This window comes from Athene noctua, chromosome 3 (genome assembly GCF_965140245.1).
Source record: "Athene noctua chromosome 3, bAthNoc1.hap1.1, whole genome shotgun sequence".
NCBI classification, from domain to species: domain Eukaryota; kingdom Metazoa; phylum Chordata; class Aves; order Strigiformes; family Strigidae; genus Athene; species Athene noctua.
The window spans coordinates 10,617,659-10,641,796 of record NC_134039.1 but is presented as its reverse complement, the minus strand read 5'-3'; the positions used below and the strand labels follow the sequence as shown (position 1 = coordinate 10,641,796).

At 42.3% G+C, this 24,138-nt stretch overlaps 1 protein-coding gene across 3 annotated transcripts; it reads right to left on the bottom strand.

Annotated features, from left to right (window-relative positions):
- Window positions 1-466: 466 nt before the first annotated feature.
- NFYB (nuclear transcription factor Y subunit beta) lies at window positions 467-18,781 on the bottom strand. 3 transcript variants are annotated; one of them, XM_074901952.1, is made up of 7 exons: window positions 18,648-18,781; window positions 9,080-9,173; window positions 8,445-8,575; window positions 6,376-6,573; window positions 4,269-4,350; window positions 1,117-1,196; window positions 467-905 (listed from the first exon to the last, which is right to left on the bottom strand). In XM_074901952.1, exons 2-7 carry the CDS (start codon window positions 9,171-9,173, stop codon window positions 873-875), a joined length of 618 nt encoding a protein of 205 aa, XP_074758053.1. In that variant the 5' UTR covers window positions 18,648-18,781; the 3' UTR covers window positions 467-872. The 3 variants fall into 3 exon arrangements, with proteins under 3 accessions (XP_074758053.1, XP_074758051.1, XP_074758052.1); XM_074901950.1 differs by having other exon boundaries at window positions 18,620-18,699; XM_074901951.1 differs by lacking the exon at window positions 18,648-18,781 and adding an exon at window positions 17,287-18,272.
- Window positions 18,782-24,138: the final 5,357 nt, after the last annotated feature.

Genomic DNA, 24,138 nt, shown 5'->3' with positions numbered 1-24,138 from the left:
TACCACAAGGACTATAAAAATCCCTCCCACCCTCACTACCCTTGAATTTCTAAGTTTTGGATTCTAAAAACCATACATAAAGAGGAAGGGTTATTTCAGTAGCACAAAGACTACCTTAAATATATCAAAGTAAGTCTAAAGAGAGTTAATTCATCTGGGGGAAAAAAAGAAGAAATGAAGACCTGCATCACACACAGTGAATGTTTTCATCAGCACTGTTGATAAGCTCAAAGTCTCTAAATGTAGTAGAGCATTGGTTGTTTTTGATTAACTTTTAATTCTGAAGTTACATTAAAAAAACAGTTGTAGCAATTCTTTTGAGCTGCTAGTTTCATGAGGAAAAAGTCCCTTTCAAAATTTCAATAAATATGCTGACATGTAAAGTTAGTTGAGGTTGTCATGCAAGACAAGTTACATAACCAAGACCAACTCAATCTTTATAATAAAGGCAACTTGCATTCAAAAATGAACTTTACCCTTACAATTTTATTCAAAGGGTAAACATGAATTAACCCAGCTGTTTACCTGAATTACAAAAGTAACATGATTCAATATGAAAATAAGAAACTGTCTACAAATCTCTGACAGTAATAAATTGCAATATACAATGCATACAGGAGTTATACAGAGCAACAAACTCTTGTACAAAACAAAAATACTTTAATACCTTTAAAATCCAATTTTTTTTAAAATCATCATGAAAAAGATTTGAGTCAGAACTCACACCTCAATTAGTCAAGCTTCTGGTAGCTACATTACAGCTATTTAATATACAAAGAGATAAATCTCTTCACCAGTCATTAAAACTGCCTCTTCGTTAGAGTTGCACAGCTTTTCTGTCTCCTGTTCCCAGATACAAAGTTTTCTTCAAATCATGAGAACTGAATTTGCTGAACACCAGAGATCTAGAGAAAGAAAATGCAAGCTTACATTCAAATGCACCTTTTCTGAAACTGTGTTGCAGCTAGCAGCCTTGAATTGTCACAGTGTTGGAATGTCATGACAGCCACCACCAAAGGACTAAATAAAATTCATTCTCATCTTCCAGAAGAGGGCAGATGAATTAGTGTTTGAATTTTAGCAGCAGAAGGGAGAGTAGGGGATGGGATACAGTACCTGTTGATACGATGTTGTATAGACCATAACATTCTGCTGTTGGCCATCTGTAGTTATTAAGCCTGCTGGCAACTGGTTAGCTGAAAGAAAGAGCATTTTAAGAAAGTTAAGACAGGAACTGCAGAATACACAGAGCCTTGTTTGATGTGTCTGTCACCATTAAATAACTTTTAATTGTGGTCTGCTTCAGGACTATGGAGCCATTCCTCTCCTGACAGCTGCCACCCTACACTGCATATAGACAGACTTGTTACTGAGTGTTACAAGTAAACAGGTGTATTCCCATTAAGAAGAAACACTTAGGAAACAAAATTCAACTTAATTTTGCAACAGATAATCTAAAAGTGAGACTGCACCTTCTTCTTCCCCTGTACATATCTGAAGCAGAACATACACAGCTGTACACTGGCAAAGGGAGTGGAGTTTGCTGTCCTGACCACTGAAAAAGCAATCTCCAGCATTCAGTACCCCCAGAAACCTGGAGAATTCAGGGGGTTTTGTTTAGAAGAAGGTTAGCACTTGAACATACATGTGCGTGAGGAACTCAGTGAAATCACTGTGCTTCCTTATAAAACAGGATCCATCAGGGACTCTGTAATGTGGAAGCCCCATGGAAGGCAGCAAAGACAGTCAATGACAAAAAAGAAAAAAAAAAAGAAAATTAAAAAAAAAAAGGCACTGCCAGAGACTGATATGACATTGTTTGACTTCGGCATGCCCTTCAAGGTACACACAAGAACTCTGAATTTTGTAGAGGAGAGAGGAAGCCAATGAACAGAGTAAAAAACACTCCTGAGATTCACAGAGAAGACACAGGGAGTGCTGCTCTAAGATAAACCTTTACAGTAACACGTACATTGAGCTCTGCAACCTTCAGAACAGGTATGTTACAACTGCTACTCGGAAGCAAAGCAGCACAACTGTTCCAAGTTGTAAGTTAAGTCACTGTAGAGTAACATTCTCCACTGGGAGACAAACAATGTGGCTTTTTTCTTTCTGAAGCATGACTGTTACTATGTATTAATAAGACAACCCATAAAAAAATTCTGAAAACAGAGTAACAGCTTGCATTTGAAAGCTGATGCTTGGGGTTCTTAAACTGCTGGTTTGATTTTTTTTCCTCCTACCTTCATTGTACAATTTTCAAATACATAAGTTGCAAGTTAAGAGATGCATTAAGATTACAGTGAGAAATGGCTGTGGCAGGTCGAAAATTTTACTGCCCTTCAACACACATGTTCCACATCCAACACAGTTTTATGCCAAGCCTCTGACCCAGCCGTGGCACTAAACTAATCCAAAGAGCTAAGAGTTATGCCACAGTAGCACAGCTATTATTGCTACTGCTGCAGCAAGACCTTCATTCTTAATAGATTTAGAGCTGCCCCCTGCAGCACTTCATGAGTTGGCTTGGTTTTGTTTGTGGTTTTTTTTTTTTTTTTCCCTTCTGCTACTGCAACATTTCCTTTGCATCCTGCCAAGACTTAATATTTATCTCCAAAGTTGCTCTTTTCAAATCACGATAAATTAAGATTTATTTCATAGAGCATCCTGAGGCTCCCAAGCCTGAGATATCTGAACAAATTACTAGGAGCAGATCTTCAACCTTCTGCTGTTTAACAGGAGCCGTATCAAATTCGGGAAGGGGACAGAGGATCCACAGATGTAAGGGGATTCCTTTTTTCTCATTTACATTTTCTAGTGGGCATTGTACTCAGGCTAAGCAGAGCATGAGCATCCAGAGGAGAAACTTTCTGTCAATTTGTCTCTTTGTCCATACAAAACAAGATACTGGATGCAGACACAATCAAAAGTTTCCAACTACATATTTTCCCTCAACTCTCGAGCTGCAGTTTACATGCTTGAAGTGCAAATCAGAATATATACAAAATAAAGCTCTTAGAACTATTTCTATACACTGATTTGACAAGCTTCCAAGCCAGACAGACTCCCAACAGCTGCAATCTACAAAACCATACGCAACATACTCAAGGTAAATAAATTTGGCCTATAGTGGTGCCAGTGTCTTACTACTTCTGAACCAACAGAGCATTACATATGAGTATGGGTAAGAGTTTACTACCTGCATTGCCTAATCTTTAATTATAAAATTAGTCACATTAAAAAAAAATAAAGCTTTCTATAGGTCCCCTGCAATATTTAGGTTTAGATTCTTAATTTCCAGATAGTTTTATAGGCTTATCTTCCAGTCTAGAAGAGACCCAAAGAGTCTGTACTGTTTTATATAGCCAAAACCATCATACTGGGAGCAAAGTGTGTTTCAGACCCTGAATAAGTAATTTCAGTCCTCAGGCTTTGAATTTTTGCTAGTTCAGTAGTCTACTAGTGATTTTAAACAGAAGATTTATTAGATACTTAAATAACTATATCTCATCAGTAGATATGATTAGAGCTGCACCTCCTAATTTTTCTTGTATCAGCTTCAAGATTACCAGCCCATAATATTTAAAAGCCAAGGAGAAGACCACATGCGAGAATCCAGCATCAACAAAACCAACACAAAGTCCCAACAACCGTCAGGCTTTAATTCACAGTACAAGGAAGAAAAACTACAGTGAATGCATATGATGCTCCTTGCCCTACACCTTTTAGTTGCCAATCTGTGCATTCTTTTGAATATAAAAAATACTAAATGTTTTAGAATTATACGAAGATGATGTTCTTCTCTGGCTCATTTCTCAAAGACGAGCTCCTCAAGTCATCAAGTGGAGTTTATTTTACTTTTTCCCCAACAGTCTTGCAAGTAGAACGAATGTGGCCTAAATATGTAGCTACTGGGGGGGGGAGGGGAGAAAAAGAAAGGAAAAAAAAGTTTGCACCTTTCATTATAATCTGTGTTTAATGTAGAGAAAACTACTGGCACTAGTGTATGCATTTAAAAAAATCTTCCACAGCTGACATTAGCTATTACTAGAGTGTCAGCTCTTATCAATATATTACTTCATTCTGACTATAAATTCCTCCCAGTCAGGAGAATTTATCCGAGAACAGGTTATTCTCCAGACATGTCAAATGAAAATCTCAGTGGATCACAGGATGTTTTCCTCAAGTAAGAATTCTGATGTCTAAAGGAAGTGTTGTTTATAGAAAAGCCATAGTAATAATGTAATAAATGAAAAAGTATTACTTACTAAATGCTTCCTCTGTGAGTTCCTCACTTAGACCATCTCCAGTTGTAACTGTTCCCCCAATGCCCTTTTCTCCTTTCATTGCCTGGAGAGAGGAAAAATAAAAAAAAAAAAAGGAAAATGAGAAAGAATTTGCGTTAGACTACAGTTGGCTTGAGATATTGTTTCAAGACGCCAAGGTTTGGAACTTTCTGAAGAGTCACTGTGCACAAGCTGGAGTTTGAAATCCAAAATCTGTAAACTCTATGGGATTTAAGAACATGTGTAGTACAAGAATATATGAAGGGTGTTTTTCATCTTAGCCATACTCCTCAGAAACAAAAACTCCACAAACTAGGATTGTGTAGTTCCAAGAAAGGCTTTCACCTTCTACAGAAAGTTGAAGATCTGCAGTAACCCAGAAGGAGCAGTTAAGAGCATTTACAAGAAATCACAGAATCTCAGAACTACCGAGAATGTGCAACATTTGCTTACCAACCACACGCAAGTGCCATCATCATACAACTTAGAGCTGACATTTAAAACCAAGATACTGGATTTCTTTTCCCACATCAAGGACTACAGCCAGAAAGGATATCAGCACAGAAAGCCAAGGCTCCCAGTCATCTGCATGCAGTTTTGCAAGTATGAAGTTTGATGTTCTATGCTATTACATAAGAATCTAAGAAAATAATATAGGTATAAAAAGTATTCTCTGCAACTGTTTGGTGTAGACTAAATACTAAGCTACAAACCAGAAATATTTCACTACATATGGCACCCTGAAGACAGAACTAGCTGGAATGGAGGTTTAAAACTGGTAAGCAAAACCATCCAATCCATTCATCCATCCATCCAAATAAAACCCAGTTCCACTATTCTGCTACCACAGAACATACCTGCAAAAACAGTCATTTCAGAATGAAAGTAGCATAGACCCACTTCAGACTTCTCCGGAAGTACTGAAATCAGTTAGGCACTACTTGCGTTTTTTTACTAAGGCACATGATGGCATGTGCAACTGCTACACAGGACTGGAAGAAGACAGCACACAGCAGTACTTCAACTTTTAGATTACACCTCCTGTTACTCAGTTATCACAGCAAATAACCTTTTGTGAATGGGAAGCTTCAAGTGCTATCAGTAAATTAAATACCACTAGCAAGTCTGATTAAAGAACATAAGATTTAGAACAAAGTCTGAACGGCATCTATACCTACACCACTGCCAATTTAGACATACCTGCTTCACTCATGTCAGTAAAACCAAGCAGCCATACCAGAGGGATTCACATTTTTTTAAAAAAAGTTAATTTGTTTTGATTTTTTTTTTCCACCAGGATTATTTTAATCCTGAACAACTTCCACATCGAGGACTATGAGGAAGAGAGGTCACTGGATAAAAATACCTTTGATTTGTTTGGTCAAACCTGGTATTCTGAGGTAAAAGAACGCTAAAGTAAAGCAAGCAAGCAAGCATAATTTTCTCTTCTCAGGAGGCAGGGGGCAGACCAGAACAAAAAGCCCAAGCAGAAGCAACTTCTTTTTCAAAATATTTAAACTGCTGAAAGAAAAAAAAGTCACTTTCTGCTAGAGAAGGGATAAATTAAACTGCTTGGATCATATACCTAGCACATACTATGTATCAAAAGCAAACTGGCTAAAAACCACAGATTAAAAAAATCATGGAAGCAGATAGGCTTCCATGTGAATCATAATTCCGACATGAGAAAACCAACTTTTTCTTTTGCAGATCTGAAGCCCAGACAAACAATAGGCATTAGGCTAGTTCCTCGGAGGATGCAGTCTAGTACAGTTTTATTGATTGAACTCAAAGATTGAATTAAGTATTCTTAATAGGCACCTTTAAAGAACAGAGTGATTTACTACCAGCAATATATTAGAGAATTTATTCAGTTGAAAGCTTTAACTACTCTGAATCAGCAAGTCTAATCAAAATGCTTACTTAGTCCTTTTTCTCTTGATATCCTCTGGAAAGCTTTTAAACATTACATTAGTTCCTGACTGTGAGGTACTATGCAAGTTATCCATTATACTATTACAATGACAGGGAGCTAAGGATAAACACAACCAGCCTAAATAAATGAGGAAATACTGAAGTATATACCAACCTCTCTGAATTTTTGGAGGTATAACTTCAAAGGTTCAACATAGCTATCAAATCCCAAGGTAGACATGGCAAAGAGAATATCCTCTCCATTGATCGTCTTTCTTTTCTCTTGGTGACACCTCTCACTTGCTTCTGATGTTATAAAGCTGATGAATTCACTTACGCACTCTTGCACGCATTCCTTTGCATCCTTAGCAATCTAGTAAGGAGAAAGTATCATAAAATTATTCATCGAGATGCAAGAAGACTTAAAAAAAAACCCACAAAGATTATGCTAGATAATAAAGAAAACATCCCCAAATTTGATGATAATACCCATTTAGGCAACACCTGTATGTGAGGGAACCACTGGATGTCATCACTGCTCTGCATAAGCACAGCTGCAACATGATTTTGATCTGTTTTACCATTTCAAGCAGCACAGGCAGTCTCTCCTGAAGTCATAACTATGGTCTGTACAAGCTTTTACATATAGATGCATCTCCAGTATTGCTTCCTTTGCTTATCTACACCTTCTCTTTAAACCTCCTCATTATAATATCATAGCCCACTTCCATCTTCCTTTTAATTGACCCAGCAGTTCCAATCCCACTGCAGTATGTTCCCACAAATCTGGCAATCCTGACCAGATTCAGGGACTAGAATACATGCCTAGCAGCAAGCCTCTCTAATGCTTTAATATTCTGGTATAAATTTTCCAAATGAGAATTCAGATGAAGAAACATAAGCCCCTGGCAAGAATGAAGTAAGTAAATCTGATTATGGTTTTCAGCTGGACAAAAGTCATCTACCTGATTTAGAATAACAGCAAGCATTACTCATGATTATTTGGGAAGCTGACAGGAGCGAACTGAAAGATTACAACAATTAAGATTCTTATTCTTCACGAGAATAACCTGTTTGTATTTTTTAAATATTAAGCAGAAACTGTATGTAGAATCTTCACTAGTTCCTCTGATATTTTCAGAGACATAGGGTGAGATTTTCAGAAGTACTCATCAGCCAGCAGCTTCCCTTGCAGTTTTTCACAAGAACCTCCCTGATTTTTCAAGATAGCTCGACATCCCATATGCTAAATTCTTGAGAAAAATCTCATCTTGATCACTAAAAATTTATGACAATATGGACTAGTGAAGAGATTTTCACAGCAAAGATATAACTGTAACACCCAGATCTCCAGAAAGCCCTGAACACCATGAAAGTACAAGCAGATGCAAGTAAATTATGTCTTGCTTCTATTTCAGAGTAATCTCAAAAAAAAGAAAAAAAATAACAAAAAACAAATCAGCTTTAGCTAGAGGAAATGTTACTGGGGCAGGAGATGTATTGGAATACAACAGAGAAACGGCAAGTAATAGGAGCCCTGCAAAGGCTTAAGATAAACAGGTAGAATGGTCAAACACTTATACAATCACCAACTCAGCAGAATGAATTTAAAAAAAAAAAAAATCTGTTCTAAGTGGTAAGAAATACAATGTCTTTCAACATTTGGCCTTATCTCCTACATGGTATAAGGCAGACTTCGTAGGTCATTTTGGCATTTGGATATGTAAAGTTTCAGGCAATGGAAGACCAACCATTCTCTTTCCTTCAGGATGACTGGATTTTTGTTTCATCCAAAATGGTTCACTTATTCCAAATTTTATGCACCTCAATAAAAGCAGATTAAATTTCATAAGGATAATTGCATAGAAAATATTCTCACGGATAAGGGATTGTCACCAAGTCTAACCCCTTATGATGATTTCAGAAAACACATCTTGGAAAAAGAAAGCTCTTGAAAGCCCTATGAAAAGCACTGTTCTGGATACTCTATAACTATACTACTATATGCTACTCTATACTACTCTGGATACTCCATAACTATGGCAGTTACTAAAAGCTTTCAGAAACCTAAGAAAAATGGACTTGGTCCCAAGCACCTCCTGCTCAGCTTTTTTTTCTTTTCTAAGGCTCTCCTCCAAAAAACCAGGATCATTTGGAAAAATATATTGTTCTACCAGACCAAGTTCATTCAGAGGAAGGAATCAAACTCATTAACACACTTGCTTTACCAGACAAGGGTACTACCTTTCCTGTTTGGGGTATGGCATTTTTCATTATCCTTGCCACATTTGCAATTGGAAGATATATATCTTGTTCTCTGAAACTCTCTTTTGAGCCATTTGTATCTTCATGATCATTCATGCTGTCCTCTGTGTCTAATGAAATAAAGAAAAGTTAACAGAAATAGTATTTGATAGACAGCAGGCAATAATTAAGTCAGTTTTAAATCTTACACTGGAGGATGAAGACCTTTGAAAGCAGAGTGTATTAACATTGTAGAAATAATTTTAAAAACAGACACAACACCAGGGTACCTTTGTGGCTGTTCAGTATCATCTTTATCACATTACGTGCAGAAATGTGTGTGGCTGCCGAACACCAAGCATGCTTATTGTGACATCAACACACAAACAGTTCCTAGAACATCAATTTTTTTGTCATTGCCCCAAAGGACTCTGTGTCAACACTGGAAAATCCAACCCCCACCTTCAGACTGCAGAAAAAATGCTTTATACAGTGAGGCATTATAAATACAAACAATTGCAAATTCTTAGCTTGAGAGAAGATAGCAGAGCACTATACAAGAACTGGAAGGAATAATTGTATATATATATATACACACACACAGAAATAGTAGCGTTTACTGGAACATTTCTTACCATCGTGAGGCTGTATCACATAGTGACTGCCGCCAATGTAATCTCCAGCAATTCCTAACTGAGAAGCATCCGTTGTGGAGCTATCACCATCCATCTACAACCAGAAGGTGGAAACCTCTCAGGTATGTTTGTTACACTGTTAAGTGCAGCTGTTGCTGAAAAACAGCACTTTAATCAACTTAGAACTATGAGACCAACTTACACAAAGCATAAATACTCTGTTATTTGAGAACAGTATCCCCTCTCATTACTGAGCTTTATTGACAGTGGAAGTAGTGAAACCATTTTGTGAAGCTTCCCCAGAAATTCAGCCAGAGGCACAGGCTATGCACAGAAACATTTGGTTTATGCAGCACATACACAGCAACCTTGTGTTTGTTCCCATGAGAGTCTGACCAGAACAGGTCAAGGCATCTGTTTCTCTGAATCGCCCTCAAAACCTAAGCCAGCCCACCGCTCACTGAATGCCTTACCTACAATTATTAGAGTGCAAGTCACCATTACCCTCCACTCAAACAGCTTTTGTCAAGCCCACTGACAAACATCTCCTAGACAGATCTGAAGGACTAGCTCTGCATCCTCATCCTCCCCAAGGCACCAGTCATTCCTAGGTGCCTTCTGAGTCCTGTTTTTCCTTTGCTTTCCCTGATCCTGCCCTGCCTCACACCTCTGGGCATCCTTTACTGCTCCTCTCACAATGTTTTGACATGGTGGACAACAAGAAGCCTTCCCCTTAAGGCTTCAGAGACGAGGTCACAGCTTAATAGGTAGTTTGAATTCCAGGAGAAAGAGGGAAGCCAGAAGAGCCAGCACTTCCCTCCCCAGCTAGGGATTTATCGTCCCAGGAGGCACTGACCACATTTCAGCTGGAGGAATATGGGAGAAGCCTGCCTTCCCCCTTCCAGACATGGCAAAATTACTGAGGTCAGCAGCAGCCAATTGCTGGTAAGTCTCAACGTTTGCTAGGAAATCTATTTTGTGAACAAGCGAAGCGGTCTCACAGTGCTGTTCAGAGCAGAGGCTGTGACCCAGAGCCTCCTTAGCAGCCTGCTGTCTCACCGCTGGAGACATCGCATGTATTGTGCACCCTCGTTCTGCAGAAGTGAAAGAGGTGAAGATGCCCCCTGCATCCCCTGGAAGTTCACACCCCTTTAGTGAGGACTTGCCACAACAGCAACCCAACGCATCACTGCCTTTTCCATACACGTTTTGCCAACACGTAGATATATGTGCATTCTTGCAACAGCAAATGGTTCAGCCCCTGTAACCTGTTACCATATTGTATTTTGCCTTTTTATAGGAATAATGAATGTCTTTAAACACTATCAGCAGGTGATCAGTAGAAAGCTTAAGCCTATAAAAAAAAAAAATCACAGAAGACAACAGTTCCATGTTCAAAAGGGGTGTTTTAGCAGTGCCAAACGTAAGTCTGAATTCAAGTCTCCACTTTTTAAAACTTGTGGACAATTTTGAATTGTTTCCCAGTTGTGTCTTGAAAGTTAGCATATTAAAAAAAAACTTTTGCAGAACATTTAGCTCCCATGCTTTCTTCCCATGTAAGGTGGTATTTTTGCAGTTATGTGCTTTAATAAAGCTTCTTTTGAAGAGAGGAAACAATGCAAAAGTTAAGGAGGTAGAAAGGGTTCCCAGCACATGGAAAACTCTTTCAACAGTGGCACACAAATCCAAAGGTATTTTTGAACACACTTAGATGTATGGCACCAGATTCACCTTTGCCCCGAATTTTCTTGGCTACGTTTAACACCAAACAACTCTGTTAGCATTGGCCTATCTACTCATTTGCTAGAAAATCAGCTCTTCCTTTCCTATTCTACACTTCATGCAGTTCCTGCTCTGGACCAGCACATCCCATCCTTCCCCGCTCTTTCTGACAAGCAGCCAGCCTTACTGACAAGCTACACACACAGCCCCCTGGGAGGCAGAACCCAGCTTGATTCACTCGCTGACCTACACCAGCTGTGCAGGTACCCCAGTGTCTTTGGAAAAACAACCTCTGCCCCAAGGGGTCGCGTGGTCATCGCCAGTGAGACCATGCAGCTCACTTCTTTCTAGAACCATTAGCCTGAAGAGAGAGAGGGAGGGAGAAGCAATCTTGTGCTATTTTTATACCTACCCAGAAACATGAGCAATTTAACCTCTCTAATCTGCACTTTGCCTGTGGCCACAGGGCTGGGTTTTGCTTTCAAACCTTTAGGCGACATCCGGTGCTACACTTGACGACAGATGCACAAGTAACCTGAGAGCTGCTCATATTCAAGGCAATACTGTAACAGCTGGATGTAGACTTAGGAGCTGCTTAAAAGGAAAAAAACTATTCCATACGATGAAGAAGAGGTGGAAGATTACAGGCACAGACTGATTTTTTTAGAGCACTTCTGGTCCCTTTTGATGGGCTTTGGTAAAACAGTTTCACTTCTTACACAGCTCTGCCAAAGGAATTGTAGCATTTTAGGCATTAGCCTTCCACATGCCAACTTTCACGTAAATTTGCTTTGTCTGCACTTTGCAGACTCTTTGTTGTGAGATTTAACTCTGCTTTTCAATTTTCTAAAGGGTCTGCAGTCTGCTTACTCAGCTCGCTGTAATGACAACGCAAGGATATCATAATCCTGCATGTCAAGATCACCAAAATTAACATCACTCATCATTAAGAGTTGTGTCGTTTTTCTTTGTGCAATTAACACTCTGCAGTTTGGTAAATCCCAAAAGTTACCACCAAAATTAAGTTAGGATTTTCTGGCACTCTGGTTCTCAGTTTTGGTTCTCTGATACCTACTAGAGTTTAACTCAGAATTAGGGTCTCCACAGACGTGAAGCGTTTACTCAGCTGCAGTACTATTTTAAATGTCTTGATGTTTCTTCTCCTCTCCTTTTTCAGTTTTCCATAAAACATATATCCTAAAATGCTTCCTTCTTCCAGGACTGCAATATTCTTCAAATTTCTGCAGTGATGTGGTGATTCACTGGTTTCTGCTCACCCATCCTGCAGGCTACCTCATCTGAATCTTTATTGCCAGGACTCAGAAATATTATTTAAGAAACCATCTTACTTTCATTAGCCCAGCTCACCTTGAAAAGATGATTCCTGCTTGAATCTGTTTTAAACCTCTGCTGCATCTTTAGCCAGTTTTGGCCATATTAGACTAATGCACCCTCAAGGTACTATCCTTGCTTTTATTTTTTCTGTGTGCACACTTCCATATCTACTTACATTATATATTATTTCACTATTAGTGAGAATTTGAGTGAAAGCTTATCAACGTTATGAATCTAAAATAGCGATTAGCAAAACTGACAGAAGTCTTGCAAAAGAAAAAGGCAGATCTGTCCTAGATAAAGAAAACAGGCACTGACTCCTTAACATCAACTGAAATTACTTCTGTGGGTATTACTTTAAGAAAGTTCAGCTGCGCCAGGACAACCTTGGGACAGGGGATTATGCACAGCATTAACACCCGTCTGCATAACACTTAGCATAATCAAATTCTAATCCGGGATCACAGGATAATTCAGGTTGGAAGGGGCCTCGGGAGGTCTCTAGTCCAATCCCTGTTCAAAGCAGGGTTAGCTCCAAACTCAGGGCTTTATCCAGCCACATCGTGAAGACCTCCATGGACAGAGCAAGCCCAGTCCCCATGCAAGCCTCTTCCAGAGCTTGGCTGTCCTCACAGTGAGAAAAGGAGCAGCATCTCTACACACTACTTCAAGTAAATTTGATGGAAGCATCTCAGTCAAATTTGTCATTCATTTCAAATCTAGATCTAGGCATTGGAATATAGCAACTGTAATTAATATATCATCTAGTCACCCTACTAGTATTTCTTTGAGCCTGATGGATGACACAGACATGACTCTGCTGGAAAATGTAGCCCCTGCTATCCTAGTCATTTCATAACAAACACAGTTACATGTTCAGGAATTATGGTTTTAATTTCAGATGTTCAAAACTCAAGCCAATCACCACGTACCTGATTTTCAGTTCAGCACAAGGTCTGTAACACATACAACACAATACAATGCTCAGAAAATGAGAAAACATTGCTCTCGACACAATGTTGCTAATTAATCCTCCCTTCGAACAAAAAAAAACCCAAAAGCACAAAACAAACTTTCAGCGTCCCTGATGTTACTCTAAAAAGGCAGCAGTCCAGCGTAGCATAGAAACAACACCCTGCCTACAGTTACTGCAGTCACTGGAAACTGAACGGACAATAGTTCCTTACGCTGACATGTTTAGTAGGAAGAGCTACTTCTTTGGATGGAAGTAGATGCTAAATTTCACAAACAGGCAGAATCCTGGGAGATCTAATCCAAAAAGGTTCAGATGTACAGGCACTCTCCTCTCAGATATTGATTTAGCCCCTGGAGCCGTCACAACTTTCTTTAAAGTACCCATTTGCATCTGTATGGCAATTTCATCAGGGAGAGACTGCAATGTCTTTTAATACAAGTATCTCCTACACCTGTGCGGCTACAGAATCACACAAGGGAGAAGGGCTTCCAACATGTTGGTCTAGTAACACGTACCACGCACACCTCCAAGAAGCCTCCTTTTTTACTGCACGTTGTATGTTATCCTTAGCCTTTAGTGCTAGGAAAACACTGAAGCTCCTCCATGCACACACATATTGACTGAATCAAGACCGAGAGCTGAGCATATCAGAAGTGACAACACATCAGTCTCTAAAGTGACCGTGCCACCATCTGATTTTTATCAACAGAGATGAAGAGAGACCAAGTAACTACAGGACACTAAATCGAAATAGTCATTCATACACATCAAAAATCATCTGAGCAGCAGAACTAAGTTTTCTGGTGGTGGTTTTCTGTTTGGGTTTTAGTTTTGGGAGGGGGTTTTAAGTCTCTCATGACAAACATTACTAGGAATATACAAATTAATGGATCCAGGGAAATTAACCTGAGAAATATGTTAAAAGAGAAACATTTCAAATCAAGGGCATCAAAGAAAATTCAGTGATAAGATGCAAGTGAATGAACATACAGGTTTACACTGACATCCGGTAGAAAATTTTCTGGAGGATGCTTAAGAAAATATGCTCCTGTCAGCTGCCCACAATTCAGACTATTCCAAGAATACATCTATACTGAATTAATAAAACCTAAAACCTAAGTATCTCAAAGTAAAACTTGAATCCTGTTTAATCTTAAAAGCTCTCTTAAGAGAGCATTATCAGTGGTTCAGCTAAATAACTAAAGAAGAATGCAAACCCTCACCTGCTAGCACTGAGGAGAGGAAGGGTCCAAAACTTAAGATCAATATAAAAGACAAAGATAGAATCAAATAACCAAGACTTTGTCTTCAGAATGGGGAAGTTACCTGGCAATGGTTTGCAAAACTGGTCTCTTGAGGCAGAAACCAAAGGCCTCTTATGACTTAAGTCCTTCACGTAGTATTTACCCACCCCGTCCCCCAAAACTACTACCCTACAAGAGTGACAGGAGAAAATGATACGCTGAAGCACTTGGTACACTTTCCACACAGTTGTCCCTGCCACAGAAGCAGGACAGAAATGATAACTAAAGCTGTATGTAGTAACCACATCAGTCACTGTACATTAATTTTGCCACCCACACCTTAGGACAAGAGATGTAAAGCTGTAGAACAGTACATAACAGCAGAGACAACAAAGTTTTATCTGAGCTTTCTGCACCCTCACTTGCTGCTCCTAAACAGAATACAGAAAGAGTTTTTAACTGAAAATACAATTTTCATTTAATTTCATTTTGCAATGACTTCTGGAGAACTCTATTTCCCACTGAACTCTCACCTGGCAGCAAAGTAGTGTCTCCTGCAGCAAGAAACACTGACAGGTAAATGCATTCACGGGACATCATTCTAGTAGATCCACAAAAACATAAAGTTAAAACCTCTTAGCATGTGCCCAGAACACAAACAGATGCTGCACTGTCTCTCTCCATCCTGGGCTCCTCCAATCTCTCACATTCAGTGTTTTCCCCCACAGCAGAATACCATTAGGAGAAGCAGAGTGATGCTGAGAGGACCTGACAGCGTCACTAAGGCTTGTTAGCATCTAGGCTGTACCAGGCTCCCTTCCCTGGACCACAGGGAGGAAACCTTTCCCTTATGAAATCCAAACAGGGCCTTTCCACCTTTCCACTGGCCCCCTCCACATACCAGTACTATCAACTCCATGGCTCATCTTACGAGCCCTGATGTCACTGGTCCCAAGTCCCCTCTGCACGGATCCAGCTGTGCTAGAGTGTGTGGTGGCTCCTTACTAGGCTGGCTAACCGTTCACATCCATGGTTAGCTGCAATATATATGGGTGGACTAACAATGCATGTATTTTTACATCAAGTAGGAGTGGATCGGTGAGATGGAGCAAGCAAGAGAAACGGAGTTTCCACGCCTTCTCTTTTTTGGCAATAAAAGAGAGAAGCTGGAGGGGAAAAAATGAGATGCAATGGAGGAACGGAGGCAGTTTTGTTGCTTTTGCAGAAGCTGGAAGAGGGCAGCAGTGCTGAACAGACTGCACCAGCACCTCCTGCAACACTGGCTGAAAGCTGCATATTAAATTTTTGATGCATTTCTAGTGAAAAACTAAGCTTATATGTTTATTAAAGCTGCAATCCATAAATCCTGCCTTTTTCTTTTGTGAGTCTGATAACATTTGTAAGTTGGTTATGTTTCCTTCATTGCAGTAGTACATCAAGTATGCCAATACGCTCATTCCTCCCAAGCAATACGGCATGTAGCGTTTTACAAAAACTAAGATCAGGCCAGTATTTTCAGTCAAAATTATCAAATTTGCTGACGCTTTCTTTTATTCTACTGATGTCATTTACACATTGTTTAGTATGTGTATATATAAAGTCGTATTTTGCACTTTTTACAAGCATCTTGCCACTAAACCATCAATTTCCAAACACACTGTTTCTCTGAAATACTATCGCAAAATTCGATACTGAAAAGTCAAGTTTCTGTCTAAGCAAAATTTTAAAGGTGAAGTGACATTAGAGATTTGCATTTGAAAGCACTAAAGGAAGAGCCTTGAAAGACTTTTTTAAATGTTGACAAGATACCTGAAAGTTTCACAGTATTTAACATTTCATGTATTTACAGTATCTTGAACAACCTTTTTCACTCAATTTCTGTATGCTGCCTCCCTTCGAGTAATTATTACCACAACTAATATGATATATATTAAACTTTGAACTGGTATAACTGTCAAATATTAAAGTATAAAGAGTAATATCCAGAATTCTTGACTTCTTTCAAATGTAATTCCACAGCTGTACCTGCTAGCAGCCAAGACCATATACAATCACCCGCTCAACACAGAGCACAAGCAACTCGTGCAGGCCTCATAAATAACGATTCACATTAAACCATCTTGGGTCTCCCAGAGAATTACAAATGGATCCTCCCTTAACATTGTAACTGTCATGCCATAGGCCACACAAGCAGGAAAAAAAAAAAAAAAAAAAGTAATCACTAATCTTATTGTTTCCGAACGCTATGCTAATGATTATGCATAAACACCATTCCTCCATTCCTGCAAGCCAATTAACGCCAGACTGTGCATAATGCCCAAAGCAGCTCCTTCCATTTTGCTTTTTGCTACTATTTTGCTTGAGCTCCTTTCGAGAAAGCTGCCTTTTTTTTTTTTTTAACGGACACTAACTTCCATCTATCAGCAAGATAGGCAAAGGTTACTACACATAAAAGAACATTCAATGGCTGAAATCTAGATTTCTGTCCCTCGCTCCCTACAAAGCTTCGGGTCATTGTTATCGATTATTTTGCCCTCCCAAAAGCAATCCAAGCATACTAGGTAGCTTTTACATGTCAGTTCTTTGCAGAACAAAGTCTTTTTGGTTAAGCCTCGAAGAAACTGGTAAAGCTAGACTAGACGTTGACTGATTTTCTATTGCTGCAGTACTGCTGCAGGACCTAGAAAGGTTTCTTTAACCAGCGTATCTTAATAGCTGCAGAAACATTACTAGAACACGATTTTATTTTTTTTTTAATTTTCCCGTATGATTGCCTGTGAGTAAACTAGACAATACTCTTCAGGATCACCAACTACGTAATTTCTGGACGGAGCAGGGGCTGGCACACACAGGTATGCCCAAACACCACTTGCTGAACGCACAACAGTTGTGCAGACATTGAGAACAGCAGAGTCCCGTCTGTCTCCTACCTGCCATGTGTGTTACGGGACAAGTCGTCGATGCTGCTCGGCTGTGCCGATCGATCTCACTTCCTGATTTCGTGCCCTTCTATGATGCAACCGCAGCCAGCGCAGGGGCACGAGGGGGAAACCTTCCTACTCACACAAATAGCCTCAAAGTCTTCCTCGCACCTAGCTCGCACCTATTCGATGGACACCTGTCTATCGCGATCCCTTGTTTTCAAATGGAACAAGACAACGCCTCCCCGGTCATCTAGGAACTTTATTGTCTATCACCTCGGCTGTGGTTTCCGTGCTGAAGGCTGCAGCCTCCCGTGCCTGCGGGGGGAAGAGGCCGCACACCGGTACCTGCCGGCTGGCCGGGAGCTCGGCCGGAGCCCCCCTGCCGACCACTGCCCGTTATCTGCTGCCCCAAGCGCCCTGCCCGCACGCTCACCCGGGCACCCTCACATCCCGGGGCCTCGCCCTACACTCCCTCAGCCCAGCAAAACACCGCCAGACCTTCACGGAAATTTCGGTTTCAACAACCGCGGCGGCAGCGGCGGGGGCCGGGCCGCTCTCGCCCCGCTACCCGGCTCGGCGAGGGGCCGTGGGCGTGGTGGGGCCGCGGCCTCTCTCTCCCGCGGCGAGGGGAGGGGGCTCAGCGGGCTGCGGCGCTGGCCGGGCAAAAACAAAAGAGAGCGGAGCCCCCTCCGCCCGCGCACGGCGAGGCGCGGCCGCCACAAAGCCGCCCCCGCCCGCCATGCCGCCACCGGGAAGAGGGGCCTGGGGCAGCCCGAGCGCGGCCGGCGGGCCAGGAGGCAGCTTGTTGCCGGGGGGTCGCGGCGGCCGCCAGGCCGGGTCGGGTCGACGGGAGGCCGAGCGCCCCGCGGGTGCCCCGCCGCGACCGGTGAGGGGTGCCGAGCGCCCGGCATGCCCGCGCCGGACACGGCCGCGGGGCAACGGCACTCCGGTCTCCGCCTCCTACCCCCACCTCCGCCTAGGCCACAAAATGGAGCCGGAGCGAAGGGGGGGGGGGGGGGCACCTCTCCGCTCCCGACCCCACGGAGACAGGGTGACACCGGCGGGGGCAGCCGCCCCGCCGCCCTTGCCAAGACCCCCCGCCGCCAGCTCCCCGCCCGCGCCGTCGCCTCCCTCTCTCCCCGCCCGCTCCGCTCCGCTCCCCTCCCCTGGCCGCGAGGCCCCCGCGCCTCCGGTCGCACAAAGAGGCGAGCGGCCGGCGGCGGGGCCCGGGGGCTGCCGCCCCCCACTTCCTGATCCCCGCGGCGGCGGCGCGGCGGCAGCGCCGGGGCCCGGGGAGGGAGACGGACATTTCATTCGAGCCTGCAGTGGAACCGGTTACCAATCATTGGCCGGAGCCAGGCACAAACCTCCAGTGCGGCCCTGGTTGGCTCCCTCCGCAAATCGGCTGTTTGGTTGGACAGAAAATGGCTGCGAAGGAACCAGTCCCAGCGCGGAGCTCCGCTTCCCGCAGCCGGGCTGCCCTCCCTCCGCGCCGCCTCCCCGCCACGCGCGCCGGCTCTTCCCCTCAGCGCGCTCCCCTCCCTGCCGCCCGCCCGCCGCCGCCCCGGCCCGGCCCTGCCCTGCCCGCCTCCTTCCCGCGGACGGAGGCGCCGGGCTCGGGACACACACACACACACACACACACACACACACACACACACGGACGCGGCGGGCCCGCCTCCCCGCGCTGAGGGGCGAAGGGGTTCCCCGCGGCCGGGCCGCCCGTCGGGCTGCGCCCGCGGGTTCCTTTTTGCCCGTGGCCGGCAAAAGGGCGCTCTCCCGCGCGGGTGGCGTTCGGGCGGTGGGGTCGCCGGCCGGGCGCGGCCCTTCCCGGGGTGGCCGTGAGGGAAAGTCTGGGAGGTGGGCACGGGGGAGGGAGGGGCCTCCCCGCTGTGTCCCGCTGGCCTTGTCCCCGCGGTCTCCCCCGACCGCCGCAGCGGCAGGGGTCGGCGGGCAGTACCGTGTTTTATGAAGGGTCGAGACGTGCCTCGGCTCTACTCGGAGCTGCCCTACACCTGCCCCTGGGCTCATCGGCTGAGAGGAAAACACGTTACAGGCCCCGGTGGCCTCCTAGGTCTCAGGTAGACCGAGGAAGAAGAGGCTGATGAAGAGGAGGTCGATGAAGGAGCCCGATGGCCCACGGAACCGAGGTCTCAAACAACAGTTAGGTGGAACAAAGCCTTGGGTGAGAGTGTCAGCGGTTCTGTGTTGCCCCTTCCCTCTACAGAAATAAAATTTCACTGCAAACCTGAAAGAATCATTTCCCCTTGGCGATATGGAGCCTAACGAGCACTTTTTCCTTCCACTTTTAGGCTTTGTTCTGAAGAAATACAGGCTGCTGGGTGAAGAGGGTAGTTGGACTGACTTCTCCACTGATTTATAAACCTCTCTTATGAAGCATTTATATGAAACACTTCATAATCCACCAGTCCTGCCATTCACTTGGAGAGAGGAATTTTTCATCTAGGTGAAGGCAGCCAAAGACATTGCACACATCTGCCATGAACACATGTGTATGTGCAATCCCCACAATAGAAGTAAGAAGAATAGTTTTGGTTTGTGCAGTTCTTACTAACCTATACTCATTCTTCATTATTTGAGGTCCTTAAGTATTTTACATGAACTGGTACAAAACTCGTATTTCACAATGGCCTCTGCTAGCGTTGTTCTGGTTAATAACCTGACAAACACAGTGCCTTCCTCTCCTAGCTTTCTTCTGGCATTTGGATTTAAACAAAGCAAAGCTCAGTAAACCTTACACATTTCCACTTGGTTTCACATAACAGTTTCATATATTTCGATATATTATTAAGATTCAGATTCACTCAAATGTCCATGTATTTGGTTGTTTTGAGTTTAAACTGAAACATGAGACAAATTTTGCATGGCCTCAGGTTTTTACTGCAAATGCTATATGCAGCTTGATTCTGCCTGCTGGGTGCTGCAAGCATTAATTGGTGTTTTTTTTAAAAAATGCTCAAAGATGCAAAGTAATGCAAGAGCGTTCATTAACTTTGGGATCTTAGGGAATGCATTTTCCCCTTTATCTATTTTATAGCTTGTGTTCACTAAATATAATACCGTGACAATACACTATTCATCTTGCTGTGCAGTTTTAAGATCTTTGGGTGGATTGTGCCATCACAGGTGAGTACAAAGATGAACGCTGACCAGTGTGCAGGTTCTTCAGGGCACGGAGCAGACAATGCCCAACTTTTGAGCAGCGAGTTGGTACCTTGAATCTTTCCTTGAAAGTATAGCCCTCAAATCTTTCTACTGTACATTTTTCAAACCTGGAAAAAAAAAAACTTATTGTTTCTCCTGTGGCTTTTTTTGCTGGCATGTATAGTGTTGTATGGATGGAAAACTACTTTTCCACTTACTTTACTCAACGTTTTGCTTCAGGATGGCATAGTGGGAACAAGTGTTCACTGTTACTGGTGACAGAACAGCACTCGGTGGTTGAACTTGTCAGCCAGCTGAAGCCAGGGAGTCCAAGCCAGCATTCCCCTTTACATACATTTTTATCTTGTGTTCCTCCATTAATAACAATATCTGTCACACATTTGTCATGCAGCCTTTAACTGGTTTATTATTTTATCCATATGCTAAGTACATACACAAATACATCCATGTATTTGCAGCACCATGTATTCTCTTCATGCCATATATCCCAAAAAGGTGTATTTCAACTTATGTGATCTGCATCTCCCCTCTGAATGATGTCAGGGTGTCTTGTGTGAACCTTGATAAATCATCTAGTACAATGCTTGTAGCTGCTTATCAGTTACAGTCTCAAATTCCCCATCATGTCATTTAGATTTTATATTCTCCAGGTTTGCATATAATTTCTAAAGTCTGCAGTGTGTTCCTCATTCTGTACCCAATCTACGTCTCCTTTTAGATCAGCTCAAATTCTGTCTATACAAAAAGAGGGGAAGAATATTCAAGAGCAGGTGGAGTTAACTGCAGTAAGATGTAAGAGGGAGTTTTGTGAGGTTGTGATTTCTTTGGTGAGGTTGGCATTTTGTGTCTGGAGTTTTCAGTAAGGAAATCAGAATCTTCAGATATCTTCTGTTCTACTTAGTAGGTGTTAGCTAAGAAAGCTGTCAAAGGTGGGCATGTATGCTTCTTTGAACCAGAACAGATATGTCAGCCTGCTCCAAAATGTGCCTTACTTGTGGTCTGGACTCTATCATTTGGAAAACTATGTGTTTGAAATAAGAAATTACAATTTTTGTAGAAATAGCACTGGCTAGTAGTGGGGGGTTCATCTAACATTCTCCAGCGTTCCCATTACTGTGAAATTCTGAGTGTAACAGACTGGAAATAGGTCTGTTGTCAAACTATGAACTCTATGGTACTTCAGGAATCTATTTTCATTCTTAACGGTGATCTTTCTAATGCTCATTATCTTTTTTTTTTTTTTTTTTTTAGATTAGAGCATTCTTATTTGTATTAGACAATCCTAATTAAAAGGTACTTGGAAGCTGCTACAGTGCCAGGCAACACTATGTGAAAAAAGACTGAATGTGGAAATTCAGAAGAAATTATCTGCAGGTAATTAACCAAGTCACAGTAGGATAAGATCAGATGGAATTAATTGAAGTTCAGGACATTTTTATTTTTCCAAGCATCAGTAGCCCTCAGCTGGGTTGAAAAATTCTTTAGCTACCCAAGTGTACCTTGCTTTTAGCTAGTATTGCCCCTTTAACAGTAACATTTCTGCTACGCTTGGAAGGAACTAGATGCTCAGGTGGCCTTCACCCTGTGTGGTCCCACAGCTCTGAAAGGGACTCATGTATAGCGTCTGTACTGTGACAGTACGCCTGAGAGGCAGAGCTATAACAGTAGCCAGCTTTGACATCTACACCATGAGGTCCAAAGGATGTGTTTATTCACAGCAGACTGGTATCCAGCCAAAGAGGGGGCTGGGCAGAGTGTGATTCTGAAATTACTACATCTCATTTGGGAAGTGTGGTCCAAAGAGCAAGGTGCAAACTTGGATTCAATCCCCAGGTCTCCTGCACGCTTCTTGTTTGACCTTGGGCAAATTACTTCAAATCCAGGCCATCAGATTTAGACTGAGAGGTGCATAAATACCTTTGAAAGTCTGAGTTTTCATCACATTGTGCCTCAGTTCCCCATCTGCTGAATCAGTAGCAGTATCTTTCCTGCTTTGAGCTGAACTGTGAATGGCTTAGATACTAGAAGAACGGGAGAGGGAAGAGTACCACAGGTAACATTGACAAGTGAAGCCATTTCCTGAAGACTTCTTGAGACAGCTCCTATGTGCAATCCCTAATAAGAGTTGGACTAATTTTTTAGCTTTTTCCTGGCCACTGCTCAACTGCCTTTCTTTCACAAGGTGCACAGAAATGTAGTATATTCCACTAAGTAAATTTGATTAAACTTGGCCAATGTTTCAAAAGTTACAGAGGGAACTAAGACTGATAGGCACTGCATGAATGCCTAAGTCTTGTTCCTTTAGATAAAAGAAAAATCAATTTATTGTCTTCACCAGTGGAAAAGGTAGGCAAGCAAGTAGATCCAAAGATACCACTTGAAGTTTAGATGTGCTAGTTAATCTCAGCCAGGTGGGGTTAAATGTGGCTAGCAGCAATCCCTTTGAAATGTACCTGGAGCAGAGCTGACTTGTAATCAGGTAATGTATATGTTAAAACATGTCTAAAACATCAAGCATAAACATTCCACAAGAGAAATAAAGAACTTCAAAGGACACATACAAGATGATGGTCCAGACAGAACCATTTGAAGGATTAGAAGAGATCTTGGCAGAAGCCTCTAACTTGTCCATGAATAATACAGCAACAGCTGGAGGTGAAACTATAACAGTATCTTCTCCACTTTGTTTTCAGCAGAGCAATGCCACAGTTTAGAGATGCAATCTGACAGGAGCCTTGCTTTGCAATTGTGCCATTACAGCCTCCTGGATAAAAACATTTACATTGGTTTTGGCTCTTTTCAGAACACAGGGGAAAAAAATCAGTGCTCATTTTAAATAGAAAAGGATGAAATCGTTTAGCTTTTTCAAACCTTACGACAAGTAATACAAAGTTTAAAATGAAAAACCTAAGTAGCTCTTTATTTTTTGTAGTTAAATTTATGACACATTTGCATCACGTGGGTTTATTTGTTATCAGCATTCGGCTGCATTCTATGGTTATGTTTTGGGTTTTCCTCTATTATCAGCTACATGTGGGATTGAAATTTCTCACTAGTGTAAGTAAGGTGAGAGATGTCTTACTTAATTCTTCTGTGCAAGAGGACAAGCAGCTGCTTAATGGCTATGCAGTGAAACCCTACATCTCCCATGGGTGAGGAAGCTGGGTTCCATTACAGCTCTGTTTTGGGTACTGCAGAGGGAGCACAGAAGGCAGGTCAGGTGAAAATGGGAAGTGAGGAAATATGAACTATTGCCCAGCTCAGTTCTGATTGCAAAGTTAGTTCTGAAAGCCCTGAGACTGTCAGTGCTGACATACTGCAGTTACGGAGTAGGGTCTCTTGAGGATAACAGAACTGAGTTTTCCTCTGTATCATGAACATTTCTTCTCATAAAGCCTGTGTTCTCCCATTTTGTCCTATGATTGAACTGCACAATGGTAATAGATTTGATCACTTAGTGACTGGAGGAATTTAGCACATTCCTGGAAGTATCCAAGTATTTCCAGAGGCTGTGGCACTTGTCAGTATTTGTAGTTTCCTTCCCGTGGAGGTGATTAGATAGGATTCCAAACTGCACTGATTCAAAGGTCTGCGTACGTTACCACTGTGTCAGCGGCATCACTGAACCAAAGTTGTTCTCTTAGAATCTGGTGCACTGGGTGGATCTTAACT